Source organism: Oncorhynchus clarkii, chromosome 23 (assembly GCF_045791955.1).
Source record: "Oncorhynchus clarkii lewisi isolate Uvic-CL-2024 chromosome 23, UVic_Ocla_1.0, whole genome shotgun sequence".
NCBI classification, from domain to species: domain Eukaryota; kingdom Metazoa; phylum Chordata; class Actinopteri; order Salmoniformes; family Salmonidae; genus Oncorhynchus; species Oncorhynchus clarkii.
This window is the reverse complement of record NC_092169.1, coordinates 39016452-39033507: the sequence shown is the minus strand read 5'-3', so window position 1 is coordinate 39033507 and position 17056 is coordinate 39016452. Positions and strand designations below refer to the sequence as shown.

Here is a 17056-nt window from a genome sequence, read left to right as displayed (position 1 = left end):
CTGAAGGTGCATCTCAATAGTCTGAAGAGGCTCCCTGTCCTTCATCTGCACTGATCTGCACATTGAAAGTAGCTGAGAGCAATGAAGTGGACATGTCAGTGGACGTTAGTGTTCACCTGATGATTGAAGAGGTAAGAACTAAAGACCCTTTATGTTACTTTGTCACGGTCAGTTATTACTGTGGAAACCACAACATCCACCCGCATAAGAGAAAATAAAAAGACAAGGGCCTGGATTCAATCCAATCAGCAGTACACTACCGTTCAAACGTTTGAGGTCACTTAGATATGTCCTTGTTTTTGAAAGAAAAGGAAAAACAATTGTCCATTAAAATAACATCAAATTGATCAGAAATACAGTGTAGACATTGTTAATGTTTTAAATGACTATTATAGCTGGAAATGGCACATTTTTTTATGGAATATCTACATAGGCACAGAGGCCCATTATCAACAACCATCACTCCTGTGTTCCAATGGCATGTTGTGTTAGCTAATCCAGGTTTATCATTTTAAAAGGCTAATTGATTATTAGAAAACTATTTTGCAATTATGTTAGCACAGCTGAAAACTGTTGTTCTGCTTAAAGAAGCAATACAACTGGCCTTCTTTAGACTAGTTGAGTATCTGGAGCATCAGCATTTGTGGGTTCGATTACAGGCTCAAAATGTCCAGAAACAACTTTCTTCTGAAACGTATCAGTCTATTCTTGTTGTCCACATTTCCATGTTAATTATTTATTTGCTTATCTATTGTTTACCTACTACCTATTTTTTTCTTAAAAATTACACTGTTTGTATTTGCCACGAAACTGAAGATCTCGTACAACGCTGTGTATTACTCCCTTCACAGAACAGTGCAAACTGTCTAAACAGAATAGAAAGAGGAGTGAGAGGCCCCGGTGCACAACTGAGCAAGAGGACAAGTACATTAGAGTGTCTAGTTTGAGAAACAGACGCCTCACAAGTCCTCAACTGGCAGCTTCATTAAATAGTACCCGCAAATCACCAGTCTCAACATTAACAGTGAAGAAGCGACTCTGGGATGTTGGCCTTCTAGGCAGAGTTGCAAAGAAAAAGCCATATCCCAGACTGGCCAATAAAAATAAAAGATTAAGATGGGCAAAAGAACACAGACACTGGACAGAGGAAGATTGGAAAAAAAAGTGTTATGGACAGATGAATCTAAGTTTGAGGAGTTCGGATCACAAAGAAGAACATTTGTGAGAGGCAGAAAAAATGACATTACGCTGGAGGAGTGCTTGACACCATCTCCAGCTCCAAACTATGCAATAACTATTTAGGAAGAAGCAGTCAGCTGGTATTCTCTCTATAATGAGTGGCCAGCACAGTCACCGGATCTCAACCCTATTGAAGTAAGAAGTACCCATCAAGCCAATCCAATTTGTGGGAGGTGCTTTGGGAAGCATTTGGTGAAATCTCTTCAGATTATCTCAACAAATTGACAACTAGAATGCCAAAGGTCTGCAAGGCTGTAATTGCTGCAAATTGAGAATTCTTTGACGAAGGCAAAGGACACAATTATTATTTCAATTAAAAATCATTATTTATAACCTTGTCAACGTCTTGAACATATTTCCTATTCATTTTGCAGCTAATTTCATGTATGTTTTCATGGAAAACAAGGACATTTCTAAGTGACCTCAAACTTTTAAAAGGTAGTGTATATCTGCGTTATAGCACACTTGACATTTAAAAGGTAATTTCTCATTGAGCAGACATGCCACGTTTACCATGAATGTGGTCTCCGCGGAATCTGAAATAAAATTGCTTTTAAAAAGATGCATAGCTGACAAACAGCAATCAGATTGAAACTTGGGCAAGGACACAGCAGCCTACATACACAAGCTTTAAGTGTTCCACAGGGATGACAATAGCAGTGGTTGTTCCACAGGACTGACAATAGCAGTGGTTGTTCCACAGGACTGACAATAGCAGTGGTTGTTCCACAGGACTGACAACAGCAGTGGTTGTTCCACAGGACTGACAATAGCAGTGGTTGTTCCACATAACTGACAATAGCAGGGGTTGTTCCACAGGGCAGACAATAGCAGTGGTTGTTCCACAGGACTGACAATAGCAGTGGTTGTTCCACAGGGCTGACAATAGCAGTGGTTGTTCCACAGGGCTGACAATAGCAGTGGTTGTTCCACAGGGCTGACAATAGCAGTGGTTGTTCCACAGGGCTGACAATAGAAGTGGTTGTTCCACAGGGCTGACAATAGCAGTGGGTGTTCCACAGGACTGACAATAGAAGTGGTTGTTTCACAGGGCCGACAATAGCAGTAGTTGTTCCACAGGACTGGCAATAGCAGTGGTTGTTCCACAGGGCTGACAATAGCAGTGGTTGTTCCACAGGACTGGCAATCGCAGTGGTTGAAGTGTGTGTGTGTGTGTGTGGGGAGGGGGGGGGGGTCAGAGCAGCAAGGTTTTATAATGACTGCTGCTTGACCTTTATCAACAATGGGCCAGTGGGAGAGAAAGGTGACCTTGTCAGCAGCCCAACTGTGTCCCTGCCTGCCAGTTGCTGGCTGTGAGCTGTGATTTGCTGCTCAACATGCTGTGTGGTACCAAAATAAAAAAAACACACAACAAATCCATTTTCTTTCTGGTATCCATGGTAACATGGAAGTTGTCCAGGGTTTTTTTGCCACCTTTTTGGTAAATAATATCCAAAACAACAGAGCATAGCCTACTTTTTACTTTGTAATAAAACACAACATGTTGGCACTAATTTGTGCATTTCTCCTTTGCCAAGATAATCCATCTACCTGACAAGTGTGGCATATCAATAAACTGAAAACGTGGCTGCAGGGGCAGTATTGAGTAGCTTGGATGAAAGGTGCCCAGAGGTGCCCAGAGTAAATGGCCTGCTCCTCAGTCTCAGTTGCTAACATTTGCACATTATTATTAGTATTGGATAGAAAACACTCTGAAGTTTCTAAAACTGTTTGAATGATGTCTGTGAGTTTAACAGAACTCATATGGCAGGCAAAAACCTGAGAAGAAATCCAAACAGGAAGTGAGAAATCTGAGGTTGGTCGATTTTCAACCCAGTTTACTAGTTGTCTTTCAATCACCCGCGAGTGAATGCCTCTTTCAGATCAGTGCCGAGCCTGTGCACATTTGTTGATATTCTTTGCTAGTTAGCGAGTTATTAGCCCAGTTTTAGATAAGTATAGGTCAGCAATGGAGAGTTACTGCTTCCTACAAGAGCACAAAGAAGTGTAGGCTACATTTCAAATGGGCTTTGAAAAGACAGTCCGGTAAAAAGCTTATGTCTTAATTAAAAGTGGCAGTGTTGTATTTTGAGACAAGCTTGAATGTGCAAATAAGCCAATAGGCAGAGGGGTAGCCTATATTGTCAATTTTTTTATATGGTAATAATAATGACTTTTATTTTGTAAAGTGGTTTCTTGCATCATACAACACAATACAATGCAATTTACAGTAACACCCCTGGTGTTACAGACCAAGTAGATAAATCATTCATTAATGTCATCATGTAAAAACTTTATTAAAAGTGTCATGTAATGTATGCCTGGCTACTGTAGGCTATAGCATAGAAATCAAAAGCTATTTCCATGTGAAAATGTTATGGGATTTGCTACATTGGTTTTGTTGGTAGGCCTACACTATTCTAAAATAGCCACAATAGCTACTGTCTAAATCTGTATGAGTACAGCCTCAGCCGGAAGTTGCATAAAATTCTCACAAGGTTCAAGTTACCTCTCGGAAGACCTAAAATGTGCTCAGTGCCCCAAAGAATTTGACGGAACATTGGTTGTAACTGACTTAAGTGGGTAAACACCCACCTTCGATGGCCACTGGCACGGTGGAGAAGTGTGCTCATCACAGATGAATCCCGGTTTCAACTGTACCGGGCATATCAACGTTGTGAACAGAGTCCCCTTTGGTGGCGGTGGGGTTATGATATGGGCAGGCATAAGCTACCGACAACGAACACAATTGCATTTTTTAATTTAAACTTTATTTAACTAGGCAAGTCAGTTAAGAACAAATTCTTATTTACAATGACGGCCTAGGAACAGTGGGTTAACTGCCTTATTCAGAGGCAGAACGACAGATTTTTTTTTACCTGGTCAGCTCAGGGATTCGATCTAGCAACCTTTCGGTTACTGGCGATGGCAATTTCAATGCAGAGATACAGTGGTTCCTCCTTTAAAAATGGTGTCATACTGCGGCACACCTTGCGTGCTGCCGCAGCATACTGTGGCAAGTAATTTCATTGTCAGCCATTTTTTCTGTTACTGCAAGTAATTGCTAGTTTGACCACCAGAGGGCATCTTTGAGAAGCATTTGATTGTATTACGTATTGGCATTACCAGAGATTTTTTTTTTTTTTTTTGTAATAACACAGTATATGGGATTGATTTTAAGAAATTTGGCTTAATTAAGTTGATTAATATTATTGTGTTTCTATTCAGAGATAAACAAAAAACTAAACCCCCAGAGTTTCCATTAGGATGGAATGGAAAATATGACGCTGTACAACGTGACGGTTGGGAGTACGCTACAGGATTGGAGGATTCTAAATGGTTTGCCCTCATTAGACAACTTTGTTCCAATATTTCTATAAATCAGTGATATTTATTCCCACAGTAATTCGTTATGAGTCCATAACTAAATCTACATCTGCATTTTGAAAGAGTATTTTTTTATCATTATTTTATTAATGAAATGTGTTTATTTGTTTATTAGGCTACTGTGCAGGCTACAATCTATACTGTAGTAGACATGGGAAAGTGCCTAATTCCTTACATAAGGGAGAGCAGGCCATGTCTGTACTACAGAATGCAGGACACGCGGGAAACCTGTGTTATTTCATAGTTGTGATGTCTTCACTATTATTCTACAATGTAGAAGTAGTAAAAATAAAGAAAAATCCTGGAATGAGTAGGTGCGTCCAAAATTTGACTGGTACTTGCTTAATTCATTTGATCAATATTATGTTTGTTCTATTCCAAAAAAAAACCTCTGGGTTTCCATTAGGATGGCATGGAAAATACGGTGATGTACAACGTGACGGTCGGTAGTACAGTACTGGGCTATTTAGCTGTGGTTGCCGCTAGTTGTCTTTTAAATTGAACCTTTATTTGACTTGGCAAGTCAGGTAAGAACAAATTCTTATTTACAATGAAGGCCTACCCCGGCCAAACCCGGATGGTGCTGGGCCAACTGTGCACAGCCCTATGGCACTGACACAGCCTGAATTCGAACCAGGGACTGTAGTAAAGCCTCTTGCACCGAGATGCAGTGCCTTAGACCGCTGCGCCACTCGGGAGCCATGACCAATATATAAATATAGATATATTTTTTATAACATTAACCGTGTGTAGGTAGATGTGGAAAGATAGATACAAATGATTTGTTGCAAGTTGGGGAGGTTCACACCTAGCTCGGCTATTAGACAATTCTTTAGTAAAGGTTGAAAAGTCTATTGTTCAGCTAATAGCCCATCCTGCTACACTTGTGAAAAACTAATAATAATACTTTTTCCCCTTTCCACATGTTAAAGATTCCAATAGATAAAGTGTTTTTCGTCACAATCGGCCCCAACCCCAATTAATACATTTGGGCAAGGTCGATAGCATGCTAAACTTCGGGCTAGAATGTTGAGGGTTCAAAACCTGCTCCCTGCTTGTTACCTCATGTTTCAGCATGGTAACGCACGGCTCCATGTCGCAAGGATCTGTACACAATTCCTGGAAGCTGAAAATGTCCCAGTTCTTCCATGGCCTGCATACTCACCAGACATGTCACCCATTGAGCATGTGTGGGATGCTCTGGATCGACATGTACGACAGCGCGTTCCAGTTCCTGCCAATATCCAGCAACTTCGTGCAGCCATTGAAGAGGCGTGGGACAACATTCCACAGCCCACAATCAACAGCCTGAACAGCCAACTCTATGCAAAGGAGATGAGTGGCGCTGCATGATATTGTTGCATGTTGCGTTTAGATTTTTATTCTCTGTAGTTGCTTATATGATACAGAATGTTCTCCCCAGTCTAAAGTAATAGATTAGATCATTTGTCATGTTGTGTAACTTTTAATGAGATGGTTTTCCAGAGTAGTTCATGTATATCACAGTGCTTCCTCAAACAACAGCCATGCTGTCTATGTAGCCTACATGAGCAAGTCAGCCAGTCATGAGAACAAATTGACAGACGTAAAAGCGAAGAAAACAGACATGTAGGAATTCCATGATACAGTGCATTGACCATAAAAAATTACTATAAATGCTCCATCTTGGGAAAATAATGCATTCATGAAAACAAATAAATACTTTTACTCTTTCATGAAATACTTTACAATTGTATTGAATTAGTTCTAATTGTTTTCCATCATCATGTGATCCAACAGACTTCCTGCTTTTCATAGTTTCATCATGAATCTAGAGTCCAGCTCCACTCATAGGACCCAAGACAATAGCTCTGAGGTCTAACTCAACTTCCAACCATATATGCATAATCTACAAAATGATGGCTTCATCATTCTTATTGCCGGCTTCAGCCTTTCTACCACTGTGCTTCTTATGGGGCGGAGTGACTTGACTTCCTGTTGTCATGGCCATGGGTGACAGTCTTCCCTGTCCTGATGATTCATGTCAGTTTAAGGCTCTAGCCACTCCCCCTTCTGGGTCGATCCATGAAGAAAGTGCCTTTTATGTCCTGGTGACATTGTGTGCACATTTTGATAAAACACTCAATTTAACAATTGGATCACAAATCTACACTCTAACTAAACATTTTAAAAATCCAATAGTAGTGTGTTTTACATTAAAAATACATTTGTTGTTTTCTCTGAAAATGCCAATTTTGGCATGTCCCACGTCATGTTTGTCCAACTTGAAGATTTTAACCGACTTACGCGTCAAATTTCCAAGTTTTCACCATCATTGTAATATAATTTGTTGCCTTGACAACATCATTTCTGGAAATGATTATTGATCTCATGTTATTAGTGATTCATTTACATTTGCCTCTCATGTCAACCAGTTACGTGAACTGAACTCTCGTTTTAATATGGTTAAACTATTCCTGAAATAAAAATAAAATATCAAAAGGAGGAGATGGGGAAATCATGTTTGTTATGAAGTTAAACATGTGCTCTTTGACAGAATGTTCAAATTTGGTGAAATAAGAAAGTTACACTACCCAGAAAGGCACTCTATTTGTGGAAGGACACTTCTGTGTTCACTGATCTGTGAGGGGGCTGGATAGGTGTCCATTCCTCCAAGATCTATGAACACAGACAGACTAGTGCCTACTACCTGTCCTATTGACCCAGGGCTAGGTGCCGTAGATTCCTGTCATCCAAAGGTACGTCAGAGAGAAAGAGTGGCTCTCACAGTTCGTCTTCTTCCCTTCCAGCTGGGCAATTTCAAATGTCAGGCCTAGCAAATGCTTCTACAAAGGCATTTCTCTAAGCGCAAGAATGTTTACAAAAACCAAAGTGCCCGATATGTCACCCAGGCAAGCAGACCTTCCCTGCAAACAGTAGTCCCACTATAGTGAAAAATATAGATAGGACAAAGAGTACATATGAGGACCCCACCACTGTGTTGTTGGGTAGTTTATAAGGTTGTCCCCCGACCTCATCGATGTAAAATCCTATAGGAAATATAAGAGCTGCCATACAGAGCAGGATCACTATGGAGGAGAGAGGAAACAAAGTTTAGAAACAGTCTTCTTAAAAACACTATTCACAGTACAACATATTTAGGGAGCAATATCTCTTACAACATTTAAAGAGTAGGCAGCAACATGATCTCAGGCTAAATTCTATATTTGCGTTTACATCGTCGTGGAAACCTGACAGAGCTGAAAAAAAATCAATTTACATTGTCATATTAAATTGTCATTACTTGGTTATTATTATACCTCAATAGGTAATTCTAGCCCGATAATGATTAGGATAAAATGACCTCTGGAATTATAATAATAATAATAAATGTTATTCCGTCATATCCCTTGGACCACTAAAAATCCCTCCTCCTGGCTTTAGCTCCGCTCATAGCAACCCCATTTACTCTAGGTGTTCAAGGAGCCACTCAGCACAGTTCCATTCAAACATTTAGGCCATTTAGCAGATGCTCTTATCCAGAGTGACTTACAGGAGCAATTAGGGTTAAGTGCCTTGCTCAATGGCACATCAACAGATTTTTCACCTATTCGGCTTGGAGATGTGAAACGAGCGACGTTTCCGTTACTGGCCAACACTCTTAACCGCTAGGCTACCTGCCGCCCACACAGTTACCACACAAAAGCTTTTACTAAAATGAAACCAAAGTGACATTCATCTCGGCTTACTCAAATCAATTTGCTAACATCCATTAGTGACATAACAAGAATCTCAAGGTGTTTCAAATCTGTAACTAATGGCTTTCCCTCAAATCACAGCCTATTCCCTAGTCTACTGTACTACTTTAACCAGAATAGGGGATTAACAGGAGTCTGTCTGGCCCCACTCATGACTTAAATGGTGACAGTGTTGGCCATGTTTCTGTATTGATGGTATTGCAGTCTCTTGGCCAGGCCGTCACTGTAAACGAGAACTGGTTCCCCATTGACCTGTCTGGTTAAATAACCGTTACATAAGTCAAAATGAAACGTACTCCCAGTGAAGGCGATCCAGCGGGCGTAACGGGTGGCCTCGCGGTGCCAGTGTGATGCCACCAACAGGCCGCAGGTCACCGTGAGGGAGATGATGCCCAGGATAATAAAGAAGAGGGTGGTGACCCACTCAGGGGGCAGCCGCGGGGGGATACAGGTCCATTCACGACCGTGGATGGTCTGGCACTGCCGCACCAGGCCTACCGTCAGGGAACCTAGAGAAACAGGAGAAGGAGAGAGAAGAGATAGATCACACAGCAGCAGTCCCACTGTCAGAGCATCTACAGAACACAGGAGGTTGGTGGCACCTTAATTGGGGATGGTTGGAGTGGAATAGGTAGAATATTATCAAATACATTAAACACATGGTTTCCATGTGTTTGATGCCATTCCTTTCGCTCCGTTCCTGCCATCATTATGAGCCGTCCTCCCCTCAGCAGCCTGCACTGCTACAGACAGAGTGCTTGATCACATACACCCACGTAGGAAGAATATCTTTCATCACACAGAGCATACTCTCGCTGTTCAGGTCAACTGTGCTCTCACACACCACAACAACATGTGTCACTTTTCAGCAGAATCTTTTCATTTTCTGTACACCTTGTTTTATTAGAAGAAACTTACCCCAGAGCAGTAGATTGCATCAGTTCTAAAATATCCCTCAACTTGTGACGGTATCACCATTAGAAAAGCTAAGATCTGTATGAGGCATTACATCACATCTGGACTAATGACCTCCCTGGTGACACTGGATTCCACTTCCAGTGCCCTGTGACCACACAAAGTAGAGCTCAAGGAAGGTTGGTATGGTAACAAGGCTGAAGAGTGGGACTCTTAGGCCCTGGACCAATGGCAGGGGTCCCTGAGGAATCAATCAATGACGTAAGACTTGGATGGCTCAGGAACAGAGCCCCTGACACCAGAGAGAGGAAGAGAGCTGGAGGGAAGAGGGGGAGAGAGAGGGGGATGGAAGGATAACGAAAGCAGAGGGGGGACCCAGAGCCTCTGAAACCACAGAGAGAGATGAGATAAAGGAGAGAGGAAAAAGGAGAGAGGGAGAAGATAAGAATTCACATCAGAAAGTCACTCACTGTCAAAGAGCCTCTCCTCTCCTGCCACAAAGCCTGGTGGGTCCAATTAAGTCAGCAAGCTAGGCCTGCTGAACACATAACTCTTCCAACAACAATAAGAGCATATATGAACCCCACCCTCCCTAACCCAACACAAAACGTGCCAACTCAGCAACACTCAACCCCCTCGTCCATCCAGCTACAAAGGACAATTTATCGGTATAGATTTGAATGAGAGAAATGTGAAATTAAATCCTCCGACCCCTTTCTTCTCTTTCTCTCTCAGGAGATGAGTTATCCCTGAGCCAGCACGTTGTGTCTTCCAGAGGCTGGAGACAGAGAGGAGAGACGAACAGTGGGCAAGGCTTGTGAGATATACTGTGTACTGAGTATTTCAAAATACCGATGTTATGATTTTCAATACTGTTTTAATTTGTTAGGGTTGGGGGCACCAGTGCTATCACACTGCTCATAACTATAAGTTAAGTATAACTATAAGAAATGTAAGATCAGTCAAATAAATTATATCCAGCTATGAATTTGGTTTGCTAACTTGCTAGCTAAGTGGCTACATGTCAAGATTAAGCTTCTTGGTTGCAGCAAGACATTCAACCCTTTCCCGGATCCAGATCCCTGTTGCCTCAAGTGTTTTGTACGTCCGCGGCCCTTGTGTGCACATTCGGTAATACCGTATACCCCGGTATGGTATACAAACGGTATGAACATCTGGATACCACCCAACCCTAAGCAAGACACAACCATATTTAGTCTATTGGATTAGAGAGATGGACGGAGATTTACAAATACCCCATCATGGTTCTGAGACAAGAACATACATCACTGAGGTGGGAGGGGGGGAAGGAGTATGGACCAATATGATGAGCCCTGCTCCCTCAAAAGTTGAAGGACATATAGTACACTGACTGTGGTCATGTAAAAATATTCCCAGTGTGAAATAGTTCCCAATCGTTCTGATTGTTGTAAAATTTCTCCCAGCGTGAAAATATTCCCAGTTCAATAAATGGACAAGCCTCTCTTTTTTCTCTCATCTCTTTATGTGGATGGCTGAGCTCAGGGAGGACGGGGAAATAGTTCCCAATTGTTCTGATTGTTGTAAAATTTCTCCCAGCGTGAAAATATTCCCAGTTCAATAAATGCACAAGCCTCTCTTTATGTGGATGGCTGATCTCATCTCTTTATGTGGATGGCTGAGCTCATCTCTTTATGTGGATGGCTGATCTCATCTTTTTATGTGGATGGCTGAGCTCATCTCTTTATGTGGATGGCTAAGCTCATCTCTTTATGTGGATGGCTGATCTCATCTCTTTATGTGGATGGCTGAGCTCATCTCTTTATGTGGATGGCTGAGCTCTAAGCTCATCTCTTTATGTGGATGGCTGAGCTCTAAGCTCATCTCTTTATGTGGATGGCTGATCTCATCTCTTTATGTGGATGGCTGATCTCATCTCTTTATGTGGATGGCTGATCTCATCTCTTTATGTGGATGGCTGATCTCATCTCTTTATGTGGATGGCTGATCTCATCTCTTTATGTGGATGGCTGATCTCATCTCTTTATGTGGATGGCTGAGCTCATCTCTTTATGTGGATGGCTGAGCTCATCTCTTTATGTGGATGGCTGATCTCATCTCTTTATGTGGATGGCTGATCTCATCTCTTTATGTGGATGGCTGATCTCATCTCTTTATGTGGATGGCTGAGCTCGTCTCTTTATAAAGAGATCCACATAAAGAGACGAGCTCAGCCATCCACATAAAGAGACGAGCTTAGCCATCCATATGAAGAGACGAGCTCAGCCATCCACAAAGAGTAAATTAATGGTATTCAATAGCATTCCATTTATTCCGTTCCAACCATTACTATGAGCCTGTCCTCCCCAACTAAGGTGCCACCAGCCCCCTTTATTTATCCTTTATTTAACTAGGCAAGTCAGCTAAGAACAAATTCTTATTTACAATGACGGCCTACCCCTGCCAAACCCTCCCCTAACCCGGATAACGCTGGGCCAATTGTGCGCTGCCCTATGGAAACCCGATCTTGCCCGGGATCACACCCGGGTCTGTAGGTACGCCTCTAGCACTGACTTAGACCGCTGCGCCACTCAGGATTCCTTTGATTTAAAGACACATGTAGACCTACTGTATGTGGATCTAATGCTGATCACAGCTGTTATGTCGTGGCTATTGACATGGCACCCTAATATAATACTCATAACAAAACCAAACTGCTGTGTCCTGTTTCCTCATCCATTATAGTGATCAAATTTGCTTCCCAATTATCAGAATCACAAATTAATGGTATAAAGTTATGCTACCAACTCTGATACATATCATATTATAGTACCAGACAGATCTGAGTGGAAAACATCCCTTCAACAGGGTTTACTTACTTCAGCTGATTATTTTGAGGTTATACCCCTTTAACAGTTTAGATAGATATACAGTAGGATAGATGTGTCAACTATGAATGGTTGTATGAGTCTGCAGCGAGAGAGCACACTGAAGTGTAACATACTGCATGCATACTATGTTGATTCCATGATCTCTGAGCCCCTCCATTTTCTACACAGGATATCCTGTTCATTCGCTATACATTATTTTATCTAAGTGAAGAGCACAACAGAAATAGGCGTAAGCTACCAGGACTTCACATCCCAACCACTTCATATCATTAGTGAAAAGGTCCTGCCTCAGAAGCATAGTATCACATATTCCACTGTCAAAGAATCAAAGATACTGATAAAACGTTAAAAGAGTGACATAGTATATCCTATCATAACAATATTTCCCTCTCTTATTAAGCAAGCTTACACACCCATTCCATAGCTTGTCATTGGTGTAAATTGTACTTTTTGTTCTATGGGACTCTTGGGGGACATTTCTAATTCGTGGGACTGTTCAGCAGCTGTTTTAAGTGTGTAACACATCAGACATCAAGCTTGTCTAATAGCCAGGGCGTTGAGACAGAGGGAGGGGTGTGTGTGTGTGTGTGTGTGTGTGTGTGTGTGTGTGTGTGTGTGTGTGTGTGTGTGTGTGTGTGTGAGTGAGAGAGAGAGAGAGAGATTGTGGGCCAATGTCTGTAGTTAGTAAACACTTCCCCATGTAGCCCCAGTCAGACCCCTGCTGCTTCCGACTACAGAATACCTGCGTAACAAGCAGGAAATTAGCTAGTCTAAGACACACACACCTCTATAAACTTTTATAAAGCTTCACATCCTGGATAACTACAGAGAGGTTTGCTGTAAACAAATAAACCATAATGATTCCTTTCCAGGCTAAACTTCAGGTGGTGAAAGAGACATTTGTGTTTATAACAACATCTGCCAATCTGATGGAGTCATTGTCAACATCTGTTTATCTGTAAGCAATAAGCATCATCTGGTGCTGCCAAAATACTGATACCATAGGAAAGACCATAAGTTAGACCTGCAAGTTAACTTCATTTGCAGGAATAACTACACTTGTAGGAGAAAAAGGTGCCATTCTAGAACCTAAAATGGTTATTCAGTTGTCCCCATAGGACAACCGTTTGAAGAACCCATTTTTGGTTCCAGGTAGAAACCTTTTGAGTTCTATGTGGAACCCTTTACATAGAGGGTTATACACAGAACCCAAAAGGTTTCTACCTGGAACCTATCGGGACGGCCGAATAATATTTTTGGAAACCTTTTTTCTAAGAGTGTAGGTCTAAGCATTTATCTATTTCACCTGGACAAAACAATATGTTGGACTTCAGATACACAAACAGGGCCTTCCAGTCAAGGCAATTTCCTTGATAATTAAGCTGTGAGTGCTTCATCTGAAAGAATTCTCCCTCCCAGCAGACCTCATCAGGAAAGACTCCACACATTACCATTTACAAACACTGCTTCTCTCCACCTGGTAATTACTATTAGGCTGGAACAAAAGGCTTTTAAACCCTGCTTGATTTCATACCTTCTCTGTATGGGATGAGGGGAAGTCTCACAAGGGAAGTCTGGCTAGTAATGACTGAAAACACAATATGGGTGGACCTCAAGCCTGTTTCTGTTCCTTCTTTGTATGATATGTTCTACCTGAACGCTCCTGGACTGTGCTGTAACAGTGTAATGGAGGCTATAAATTGTCATTAATATGTACATTTTCAGGTTCCCATTAATTCTCAAAGTGCTGAGCATATAATAAGAGTTATAACATGATTAGAACCATGTCACTTTAGATGTATTAAGTGATATTGTTGGCCATGGGTTAGTGTGTGATGTTGTTGGCCAGGGGTTAGTCTGTGATGTTGTTGGCCAGGGGTTAGTCTGTGATGTTGTTGGCCAGGGGTTAGTCTGTGATGTTGTTGGCCAGGGGTTAGTCTGTGATGTTGTTGGCCAGGGGTTAGTCTGTGATGTTGTTGGCCAGGGGTTAGTGTGTGACGTTGGTGGCCAGGGGTTAGTGTGTGACGTTGGTGGCCAGGGGTTAGTGTGTGACGTTGGAGGCCAGGGGTTAGTGTGTGACGTTGGAGGCCAGGGGTTAGTCTGTGACGTTGGTGGCCAGGGATTAGTGTGTGACGTTGGAGGCCAGGGGTTAGTGTGTGACGTTGGTGGCCAGGGGTTAGTGTGTGACGTTGGTGGCCAGGGGTTAGTGTGTGACGTTGGTGGCCAGGGGTTAGTGTGTGACGTTGGTGGCCAGGGGTTAGTCTGTGATGTTGGCGGCCAGGGGTTAGTCTGTGATGTTGGTGGCCAGGGGCTAGGGAGGACTTGTGGGAGGAAAGTGGGATGTCATGTCTGGTTTGGTCTCTCCTATGTTTTCATTCTTTGTATAAAAAAGAATTATCACAAATGAGACCATTAAAATCTAAACATAGGACTCAAAAGTTTGCTTTTCCATCCTGGCTCCTACCTCACAATGACAAGGGGAAAATGTCACCTATCCCGGTTGTTTATGCAGTAGGCCACAGCATGGAACTACAATCTGCTGGCTACAGATGTATCTAAAAGGCATTAGCTCATTCTAAGTGACCTATCGTTTAGTTGTAGCCTTTACTGTTGCACTTAATTTGACCATGTCCTCAGGCTGGATACTGTAGATTAAATACAAATGCCCCAGTCTGTCTGTGTCAGATGCATAAAACATACAGAGAGTGAGTGCAAAGCTGAACAGACCTGCAAGCGCATAGCCGGATATGTGGCCCTCACTTCACCACTGAGTCTGACACACTATTTGTCAACAGTCACCCTGCTCTTAGACCAATGCGCCACTCAACGTGAGTTGATAGCTAGTACAGGGTAGCTTATATGCCTTTAAGGGACATGGGGTATCAGGGAGGTGAGTTGGTAGCTGGTACAGGGTAGCTTATATGCCTTGAGGGGACATGGGGATCAGGGAGATGAGTTAGTATCTTGTACAGGGTAGTTTATATGCCTTGAAGGGACATGGGGTATCAGGGGATGTTGGGGTGAAACAGTAGAGGGCAGTTCAATTATCACCAGCTGTGGAGGATGATGATTGGTGGTTTGAGGACAAGCCCCAAGAGGCCAAGCCCCGAGAGGACGAGAGCAAGAGAGAATGCCAAAGTAGCTCACTGTATTTTGGAGGGATGGGGTGGATGTGGGGAGAGGGTGGATGTGGGGAGAAAGAGGACAGGACTGCTTGTATAAAGTGTAACAGATAATGTAGAAGGTCTTTGATGATGCCACATTATAAGATTCTGAAGCTCAAGAGAAAGGTCACCAGAATGCCAAAGTGTTATATTTGGAAGAGGGTGGTGGTGTTGTGTGGCTGATGCAGTAGAGTGGAAAGAGAATGATTCAAAAACGTTGGGTTACGTGAACTGAAATCCTAGAAGAATAGTGTGTCAAAGGGGTTAATTAAGCAATAAGGCCTGAGGGGGTGTGGTATATGGCCAATATACTATGGCTACGCATTGCAGAGTGCCTGGATACAGGCCTTAGCCATGGTATATTGGCCATTTAACACAAACCCCCAAGGTACCTTATTGCTATTATAAACTGGTTGCCAATGTCATTAGAGCAGTAAAAATAAATGTTTTGTCATACCCGTGGTATGAGGTCTGATATACCACAGCTGTCAGTCAATCAGCATTCTGTGATGAACCACCCGGTTTATAATGCACATTATTGATCATTGTCAACAAAGCCCCTTAGGGGCCACACAGGGTGACAGCCAGCTGTAGCAGTCTACAGCCAGATGATAGACACTAGACAGATAACGTGTGGAAATATATTAATTAAGTTAAATGCCCTCACCTAACTTACCAGTTGCATCTCCGGTGTTGATCCAGTCTGGATTAGCAATACTGGCGATGGCAAAGATATCTGCTGCTAGAAAGAGGCATCCTGATATGACGGTGAGTTTATCCATTTCTCAGACGTGGATACGCTCTTCTCTTCTCCTTTACATTGAGTCAATGAGGAAAGTCTCCTTTATCTCGCCCTACAAAGGGAAAATAGGTCTGAAGAGACTCAGGCATGGATTTCAACGTCCAATATCAATGTTTTGGTCTTGCCCAGTGGAAGCATTGTCGTAGTCCTCTTGGGGGAGAAGGGCAAAGCCTCTCATCTTTACGGCGCGTACGCAGCAGTCCTGGTGTAGGAGTTATGCAAAGCCGTTTCCGTTATGTGAAAAGTTGCCTTTGCAAACTGCCTTCCCATTGACTTATAAATATCGACCATGGCCCTGGCTATGAACGCCCGCTGTTCCACCCATATTCGCCCAGTATTGCAACCTGGTAGCTTATGGTGTAGGAGGAAAAATATATTTGAAAGAGTAATGGAAGGAAAATTCAAAAGTTTTGAGACTATTTCGCCGTTATTAGGACATTAAATATATTCTTGCAAGCGTGCACACTGTACCGATTATTTCCTGTGTTCCTTTCTCTTCTCCATCTGAGATTTCTTCGCTGCAAACAAATTTCATAAAATACATATCTTGAGCGCAATTGTCTAATTTCCTATAATATGCCAATATTCCCTTCAATAGAAATACCATTATTTATCCTTCGTGAAATGCCCGTTAGATGAATGCATTCGAGGTCGGAATCAGTGGTTAAAAAAATCGTTGTTCTCTCAAGTATTTTTAGAAGACGTTAACTCTCGCGAGATTCTGTTCAACTCTGTCAAACAGAGAACCACGTTTTTGGGCGCGTTTGAGTAGTAAGGCTAAAGCAACTGAATGTCGGCGAAAGTCGAGGAGGGACGTAGGGGGACACTAATGTGGTTTTCCAACATCAAGGCTCAGATCAGCATGGCAGTGTTGCCAAGGTTTTATTTATAATTTCTCACAAACTGAAATTATATCTGTGTACAATATACAATTAATTAGTG

General features: G+C 42.3%; 1 protein-coding gene across 2 annotated transcripts; it reads right to left on the bottom strand.

Moving 5' to 3' along the window:
• Positions 1–6071: 6071 nt before the first annotated feature.
• On the bottom strand, positions 6072–16829 carry LOC139382014 (uncharacterized protein C16orf52 homolog B-like). Of its 2 annotated transcripts, none has more exons than XM_071125929.1 (3): positions 15989–16829; positions 8660–8872; positions 6072–7694 (listed from the first exon to the last, which is right to left on the bottom strand). In XM_071125929.1, the coding sequence occupies exons 1-3, from the start codon at positions 16092–16094 to the stop codon at positions 7510–7512; spliced, it is 504 nt and encodes a 167-aa protein (XP_070982030.1). In that variant the 5' UTR covers positions 16095–16829; the 3' UTR covers positions 6072–7509. The 2 variants fall into 2 exon arrangements, with proteins under 2 accessions (XP_070982030.1, XP_070982029.1); XM_071125928.1 differs by having other exon boundaries at positions 15980–16799.
• Positions 16830–17056: the final 227 nt, after the last annotated feature.

What these genes read in the sequence shown, in the direction of transcription:
- LOC139382014 (XM_071125928.1), bottom strand. Translation starts at nt 16,094, where the DNA reads ATGGATAAACTCACCGTCATATCAGGATGCCTCTTTCTAGCAGCAGAT. An exon ending in AGATGCAACTGGTAAGTTAG is followed by an intron (nt 8,873 to 15,979) that starts GTGAGGGCATTT and finishes CTGTTTCTCTAG; the next exon opens with GTTCCCTGACGGTAGGCCTG. An exon ending in CTGGATCGCCTTCACTGGGA is followed by an intron (nt 7,695 to 8,659) that starts GTACGTTTCATT and finishes TCTCCTCCATAG; the next exon opens with TGATCCTGCTCTGTATGGCA.